Source organism: Oncorhynchus masou, chromosome 15, assembly GCF_036934945.1.
Source record: "Oncorhynchus masou masou isolate Uvic2021 chromosome 15, UVic_Omas_1.1, whole genome shotgun sequence".
NCBI classification, from domain to species: Eukaryota; Metazoa; Chordata; class Actinopteri; order Salmoniformes; family Salmonidae; genus Oncorhynchus; species Oncorhynchus masou.
In genome coordinates, this window is record NC_088226.1 from 75,606,380 (window position 1) to 75,615,424 (window position 9,045).

At 41.3% G+C, this 9,045-nt stretch overlaps 1 protein-coding gene across 2 annotated transcripts in view; it reads left to right on the plus strand.

Annotated features, from left to right (window-relative positions):
• The window catches only part of ice2 (interactor of little elongator complex ELL subunit 2), a 63,152-nt gene extending 55,404 nt beyond the window's left edge, over positions 1-7,748 (plus strand). The window contains exon 15 of one of the 2 annotated variants that reach the window (XM_064990253.1): positions 7,231-7,748. In XM_064990253.1, the coding sequence (XP_064846325.1) occupies positions 7,231-7,413 (183 nt within the window). In that variant the 3' untranslated portion in view covers positions 7,414-7,748. The remainder of the gene's footprint in view (positions 1-7,230) is intronic. The other variant, XM_064990255.1, reaches the window with a different exon arrangement.
• The last annotated feature ends 1,297 nt before the right edge of the window (positions 7,749-9,045 follow it).

Here is a 9,045-nt window from a genome sequence, read left to right on the forward strand (position 1 = left end):
TTGGACTATTTTGTGTATGTCCATTAAATTAAATACATTTATATTAGGTTGTAATGGCACTAAATCGGGAACATGCCAAGGGGATGAATATTTTTGCAAGGCATTGTATGTAATACTGTACGTTTTCTTGAATTTGTTCTGGATTTGGGGACTGTGAAAAGACCAGTGGCATGTCTGGTGGGGTAAGTGTGTGTGTCAGAGCTTTGTGTAAGTTGACTATGTGAACAATTTGGGATTTTCAACACATTGTTTCCTATAAAAATAAGTGATGCAGTCAGTCTCTCCTCAACTCTTAGCCCAGAGATGCATGCATAGTATTTATATCAGCCCTCTGATTACAATGAGAGTAGAACTTACCGCTCTGTTCTGGGCCAGCTGCAGCTTAACTAGGTCTTTCCTTGCAGCACTGGACCACACGACCGGACCACAATCAAGATGAGATAAAACTAGAGCCTGCAGGACTTGCTTTTTGGAGTGTGGTGTCAAAAAAGCAGAGCATCTCTTTATTACGGCCAAACCTCTCCCCATCTTTACAAACATTGAATCTATATGTTTTGACCATGACAGTTTACAATCTAAGGTAACACCAAGTGATTTAGTCTCAACTTGTTCAACAGCCACACCATTCATTACTAGATTCAGCTGAGGTCTAGAACTTAAGGAATGATTTGTACCAAATACAATGCTCTTAGTTTTAGAGATGTTCAGGACCAGTTTATTACTGGCCACTCATTCTAAAAACCGACTGCAACTCTTTAAGGGTTTCAGTGACTTCATTAGTTGTCCTTTGTTTCTACAACCTGGAGTCCGTCTGTGGGAAATTCAATTGATTGGACATGATTTGGAAAGGCACGCACCTGTCTATATAAGGTCCCACAGTTGACAGTGCGTGTAAGAGCAAAAACCAAGCCATGGGGTCGAAGGAGTTGTCCGTAGAGCTCTGAGACAGGATTGTGTTGAGGCACAGATCTGGGAAGGGCACTAAAAAACAGTTTGCAGCATTGAAGGTCCCCAAGAACACAATGGCCTTCATTTGGAACCACCAAGACTCTTCCTTGAGCTGGCCGCCTGGCCAAACTGAGCAATCGGGGGAGAAGAGCCTTGGTTAGGGAGGTGACCAAGAATCCGATGGTCACTCTGATAGAGCTCCAGAGTTGTTCTGTGGTGATCGGAATACCTTCCAGAAGGAAAACCATCTCTGCAGCACTCCACCAATCAGGCCTTTATGGTAGAGTAGTCAGATGGATGCCACTCCTCAGTAAAAGGCACATGAAGGCCCGCTTAGAGTTTGCCAAAAGACACCTAAAGACTCTCAGAACATGAGAAACAAGATTTTCTTGTCTGATGAAACCAAAGTTGAACTCTTTGGCCTGAATGTCAAGCATCACGTCTGAAGGAAACCTGGCATCATCATCATACTGTAGGGATGTTTTTCAGCGGCAGGGACTGGGAGACTAATCAGGATCAAGGGAAAGATGAACAGAGCAAAGTACAGAGAGATCCTTGATGAAAACCTGCTCCAGAGCACTCAGGACGTCAGACTAGGGCGAAGGTTCCCCTTCCAACAGGACAAAACCCTAATCACACAGCCAAGACAACGCAGGAGTGGCTTCGGGACAAGTCTCTGAATGTCCTTGAGTGGCCCAGCCAGAGCACAGACTGGAACCCGATCAAATAACATTTTATTGGTCACATACACATGGTTAGCAGATGTTATTGCGAGTGTTGCGGAATGCTTATATCGACCATCTCTTAAGAGACCTGAAAATAGCTGTACAGCGGCACTCCCAACACAACCTGATAGACCTTGAAAAGATCTGCAGAGAAGAATGGGAGAAACTCCCCAAATACAGGTGTGCCAAGCTTGTAGCGTCATACCCAAGAAGACTTGAGTACCAGTCAAAAGTCTAGCATCATACCTGTATGCTGTAAAACACTTGGTTTGTTATTTTTGATTCAAACAAACGTTTCATTAAATACGAATACCGAACTTGTTTTTGTGACGCGGTTAGGTTTTTAACAGCACCGCTATTTCTTGTCCCGGAATCCTGCTTGACAGGTTGAAGCCTGCTTAAAAGAGACGCTAAGCTACTAGCCATCAAGCTAAGGAAGTTGGTACCAGATGAGTTTTGCAATGGAGCCATCTTTGTCTGGGGAAAGAAATTAATTGTTCCAGCGCTATCTGCGCTGTATCTACTACACTTTGTTTCGGGGCAAACCGTATTCCTCCATGTTCCAATGCAGCAATTGTTTGCTTGCCGAGGATTATTGGCTTGAGGTGGCTTCCTTGATCACGCAGGTCGCCAGCCTACTTAAGAAACTGGGGAAAAAACGCAGAGGTGATGTTAACATTTTCTATGCAGATGGCTGGATGGCATTGTTGGATGCATCTCCGCCTTGCCGTTAACAGACTGGCCTGTGTTGCCCGGAGGTCCCCCATCTGATAGCGGAGTCGATGGAGCACAGCAAGAGGAGCAAGGCAATCAACGATGATCTCATGTCATGTAAGCCAAAGACATAGGAATCCCGCAACGCAGTCTACACTCCCAACGAGAGGCCCGGAGCGGATACAAACAACTAATAGTTTCGCCATCCTGGAGCTTGATCTTCCTGCATCTTTGTCGCTGGGGCTACCTGTGTCTGTGGTCGCAGTGCCTACTACTACAATTTCAAATTCGTCATCGGCAACCTTCCGTCCCTGCCCTGGATCGAGTGGGACTTCTCCATCTGTGGGAGGCCTGGGCCCGGGAGCAACGGGCTCAGGTTATCCTGCCTCTCGCTCGTCTATAAAGGGTTCTCTGTGGGAGTGGGCGTATTTCCCCGTCCTTTAAGCCATCTGATTCTGGGCAGCTCCATGGTAAGACATGTGACCGTTCCTGGTGCAAAAACAATGTCCTATCCCGGTGCTTGAGTAAATTACATTACTAAGATGCTCCCAAATGTACTACGTCAGGACATGGAAATCCATTCTATCATAGTCCATGAGGGTTTTACTGACATTATGAAGGGCAGTTCTGAACAGTTGAAACTGTTTTTTAAAGAGGTGATTGACTCTCTGCTAGACACTAACAAAAGACCCATCATATCTGGCCCTGTGCCCTCTCTGAATCGAGGCATTGAATGCTTTAGCAGGATTCCATCTCTTCACAACTGGCTACTTGATTATTGCAGCTCAATGGGTGCAACTTGTTGACAATTTTGATACCTTTTGGAAACATAACAGGTTTTATAAGGAGGATGGGATCCACCCAAATCATTTGGGTTCCTGGATCCTTTCACAGCATTATAAGGCTGCGTTGAGACAATGACTTATCAATGACTCAAGCCTAGCTCAGTTGATCCCTACCATTGTAACACAGAGTTATCAATGCTTTAGCAAATGTACATTACACCAGGGGTGTTGGTAGACAAAATGTATGTATCTCTAACTGCCCTGAATATCTCTGCTGATCCTACAGCTATGCTGTTATCATGTGCCTATGAACCAGAGTTATACTGTTAGCACTGAGCCGGTGTGCCCTAGAAGGAAGTCCACTGTGAGCAGCTGATCCTGCACTAACATAAATAACACAAACATATCTACTTCTACTAAGCTTCCCAGTAAAGCAATGAAAACAAGCAAGCATCCCAGAAGAAAAGTGCTCAAAATAGCCCATGTTACCATATGTAGCTTAAGAAACAAGGTTCATGAAATCAATAACTTGCTAGTAACAGATGACATTCATATTCTGAGTAGCTCTGAAACTCACTTAGACAATACCTTTGATAAGAGTGGTAGCAATACAAAGTTATAACATTTACAGAAAATATAGAATTGCCAAAGGTGGAGATCTTGCTGTTTTGTATTCAGAACCACATTCCTGTAAAGCTTAGAGACGATCTCATGTTAAATACTGTTGAAGTAATATGGCTACAGGTTCATCTGCCTCACCTAAAGCCCATTCTGGTGGGAAGCTGCTATAGACCACCAAGTGCTTACAGTCAGTATCTGGATAACGTGAAATGCTTGATAATGTATGTGATATCAACAGAGGTATATTTTCTGGGTGATTTTAAATATTGACTGGCATTCATCAAGCTGCCCTCTCAAGAAAAATGTCAAACTGTAACCAGCACCTGTAATCAGTCAACCTACCAGGGTAGTTACAAACAGCACAGGAATTAAATGTATTGCTCACATCTTTACTAATGCTGCAGACATTTACTTGAAAGCAGTATACAGACCCATCGGATGTAGTGATCATAATATGGTAACCATATCTTGGAAAACAACATTTAAGGCTGGATCAAATATAGTGAAAAAGAGGTAATATAAGACGTTTTGTGGTGATTCCTGTTGTTGATGTGAAGAATGCATTGGTCCATGGTGTGTAATGAGGAACAAACAGATGCTGCACTGGACACATTTATGTAATTGCTTATTCCAGTTACTAATAAGTATGCAAATTCTGTTAAATTCCTGTGGATTGAGGAGGATTTGAAAAATTGTATGGAGAGGGATGAGGCAAAATGAATGGCAAATAAGTCTGCACAACCGATTGGCAAACTTATTGAAAATTGTGAAATCATGTGAGTAAACTGAATAAAAAGAAGAAACTACACTATGAAAGAAAGAAATTATGTGAAGAATGACAGTAAAAAGCTTTGGAGCACCTTAAATGGCATTTTGGGGAAAAAGGCAAACTCAGCTCCATCATTAATTGAATCAGATGGTTCATTCATCACAAAACCAACTGATATTCCGAACTACTTTAATTTGTTTTTCATTGGCAAGATAAGCAAACTTAGGCATGAGAAGCCAGCAACAAATGCTGACACTACACATCCAATTATGTTTGACCAAATTATTAAAGACAAGAATTGTAATTTTGAATTCCGTAAAGTGAGTGAAAGAGGTGATTTTTGTTGTTGTTATCTATCAACATCTATCTGTCCCACTACTTGGATGGAAAATTACAGAGGATAATGGATGAAATTGCCACATTTATTTGCCATATTGTCAATTTAAGCCTAGTAGATAGTGCATGCACCCAGGCTTGGAGGGAAGTAAAAGTAATTCTGCTACCTACAAATAGTAAAGCCCCTTTTACTGGCTCAAATAGCCGACCAATCAGCCTGTTACCAACCCTTAGTAAACTTTTTGAAAAAATTGTTTGACCTGATACAATGCTATTTTACTGTAAACAAATTGACAACAAACTTTTAGCAAGCTTATAGGGAAGGACAAGCGCAGCACTTACACAAATGACTGATGATTGGCTTGATGATAAGATTCTGGGGTCTTTTTTGTTAGACTGAAGTGCGGCTTTTGACTATCGATCATAGTCTGCTGCTGGAAAAACATATGTGTTATGGCTTTACACCACCTGCTATATTGTGGATAGTGTTACCTGTCTAACAGAACACAGAAGTTGTTCTTTAATGGAATCTTCTCCAACATAATCCAGATAGAATCAGGAATTCCCCAGGGCAGTTGTCCAGGCCCCTTACTTTTTTCAATCTTTACTAATAACATGCCACTCGCTTTGAGTAAAGCCAGTGTGTCTATGTTAGCGAATGACTGATTATACGTCAGCTACTACAGCAACTGAAATGACTGCAACACTTAATTAACAAAGAGCTGCAGTTTCAGAGTGGGTGGCAAGGAATGTTAGTCCTAAATTTTTCTAAAACTAAAAGCATTGTATTTGGGACAAGTCGTTAACTAAATCTTGTAATAAGTAATGTGAAAATTGAGCAAGTTGAGGTGACTAAGCTGCTTGGAGTAACCCTGGATTGTAAACTGTCATGGTAAAAACATATTGATACAACAATAGCTAAAATGGGGAAAAGTCTGTCCATAATAAAGCCCTTGGATGTACAGTACACAGATAACTAATATTAATAATATGCATGTCAATCTCTCCTGGCTCCAAATGGAAGAGATTGAGTTCATCACTACTTGTATTTATGAGAGTTATTGACATGTTGAATTCACCGAGCTGTCTGTTTGAACTACTGGCGCACAGCTCAGACACCCATGCATACCCCACAAGACATGACACCAGAGGTCTCTTCACAGTCCCCAAGTCCAGAACAGACTATGGAAGGCACACAGTTCTACATAGAGCCTTGACTGCATGGAACTCTATTCCACATCAAGCACCTGATGCAGCAGTAATATTATAGTTAAAAACAGATAAAAATATACCTTATGGAACAGCGGGGACTGTGAGGCAGCACAAACATTGGCACAGACACACACGATAACATACGCACTCTACACACACACATACACAGAGATTTTGTACTGTAGATATGTGGTGGAGTAGGGGCCTGAGGGCACACCGTGTGTTGTGACATCTGTGAATGTATTTTAACGTTTTTAAAATGGTGGGGGATACAGATTGCATACAGATTGTGGCTTCCATCAATGTAATTGTCTGCATTTCCAATCCCCTTAAAATATATATTATGAATGATTTCCTTTATTATTTTCCCCTTACCATACCATTTAGTAAACTAATGGACAACAACTCTTAGGCTTCTACTTCCAGCTTATACATACTATGTACATGTTAGACAGTATATTTTACAATAGTTATCTTTTGTTTGTTTGTAGTCCCATCCTTCAGCTAACCTCAACACCTCCCAGTTTTTATTTCCTTTTGTCATATTTTTCAACTCTGCTGTGATGTTTCACACAAGTTCTGAACTTTTCTATTCTCGTAGTTTCTACAGATTGTAAATAAAAAATAAAAAACATTTTTGCTTAGAGTGAAATTGACTGACTTTTCAGATTACCCAGCAGTACTATCTACTAGCTCCAGGTAAATATTTCAATTCTTCTGCCATTCCTGGACCTTCGACCAAAAGCCGAAAATAAAATACGGAAAAACAAAACTTAAGAACGAGTGCATTGAAACACATAGAACAGATCAACCCATTCTTAGACTCGCTTTCAATGAGAATATCAGAACTATTACTGACATTTCTGTGAATTTGGTCAGAAAGTTGCTTTAATAAGTAGCTGCAGAACTCAACAGCAGGAAGGGTATCATCATGGCGGAAAGATGGAATCTGAAACATTCTATTCACCCTCAGAGTTTTCTGTTGTGCTGCTACAGGCCTTCAGGGTAACACCCTCAAACACACCCTAACATGTCTGTCATAACACACCCCTCTCATACAGCTAGTCTGCCCCCAGCAGCACCCATAGCAGTTACTCTCTCCTCTCTCCTGTCCTCCCAGGCAAGGAAGGGCGGGGCTGGAGAACCAGGGACGCCTGGACCAAGTAAGGGGAAGGTAGGGCCAGCTAACCCTGCCTCCAGCCGGGGAGCGAAGAAGAAGAAGAATAAAGGGAAGAGAACACAGAGGCGAGACAAGTGGATGAAGAGGCAGATCCAACGCTCTATCCAGCAGAACAGCCTTTAGGACCACCTACAGAACCATCTATAAGTCAAATGTTATTGGTCGCATACACATGTTTAGTAGATGTTATTGCGAGTGCAGTGAAATGCTTGTGTTTCTAGCTCCAACAGTGCAGTAATATTTAACAAATAATATTTAACAATTTCACAAGTGTTAGATATGCATGTATAGAACCATTATAGCATGACGCTTGCAATGCCAGGGTTGTGGGTTCGATTCTCATGAGGAACCAGTACGAAAATGTATGCTCTGGATGAAAGCGTCTGCTAAAGTACTAAAATGTTGAGTGGGTTGGTGTACTTTTTGCATTATTCAGATTAAAGAGTGTAATAGTCACATGTACAGGGTAGCAGGTGTTATTACAGTGTTTAATAGTCATGTACATGGTTTCAGGTGTTATTACAGTGTTTAATAGTCATGTACAGGGTTACAGGTGTTATTACAGTGTTTAATAGTCCCATGGACAGGGTTGCATGTGTGATTACAGTGTTTAATAGTCACATGTACAGGGTTACAGGTGTTATTACAGGGTACAGTGTTTAATAGTCACATGTACAGGGTAGCAGGTGTTATTACAGTGTTTAATAGTCACATGTACAGGGTAGCAGGTGTTATTACAGTGTTTAATAGTCCCATGTACAGGGTTACAGGTGTTATTACAGTGTTTAATAGTCCCATGGACAGGGTTGCATGTGTGATTACAGTGTTTAATAGTCACATGTACAGGGTTACAGGTGTTATTACAGTGTTTAATAGTCCCATATACAGGGTAGCATGTGTGATTACAGTGTTTAATAGTCACATGTACTGGGTTACAGGTGTGATTACAGGGTACAGTGTTTAATAGTCACATGTACAGGGTTGCAGGTGTTATTACAGAGTAATAGTCCGATGTACAGGGTTGCAGGTGTTATTACAGGGTACCGTGTTTAATAGTCACATGTACAGGGTTGCAGGTGTTATTACAGGGTACCGTGTTTAATAGTCACATGTACAGGGTTGCAGGTGTTATTACAGGGTACCGTGTTTAATAGTCACATGTACTGGGTAGCATGTGTGATTACAGGGTACAGTGTTTAATAGTCACATGTACAGGGTTACAGGTGTTATTACAGTGTTTAATAGTCACATGTACAGGGTTACAGGTGTTATTACAGGGTACAGTGTTTAATAGTCATGTACAGGGTTGCAGGTGTTATTACAGAGTAATAGTCACATGTACAGGGTAGCAGGTGTTATTACAGTGTTTAATAGTCACATGTACAGGGTTACAGGTGTTATTACAGGGTACAGTGTTTAATAGTCATGTACAGGGTTGCAGGTGTTATTACAGAGTAATAGTCACATGTACAGGGTAGCAGGTGTTATTACAGTGTTTAATAGTCACATGTACAGGGTTACAGGTGTTATTACAGGGTACAGTGTTTAATAGTCATGTACAGGGTTGCAGGTGTTATTACAGTGTTTAATAGTCACATGTACAGGGTAGCAGGTGTTATTACAGTGTTTAATAGTCACATGTACTGGGTTACAGGTGTTATTACAGGGTACAGTGTTTAATAGTCACATGTACAGGGTTGCAGGTGGTATTACAGTGTTTAATAGTCACATGTACAGGGTTGCAGGTGTTATTAC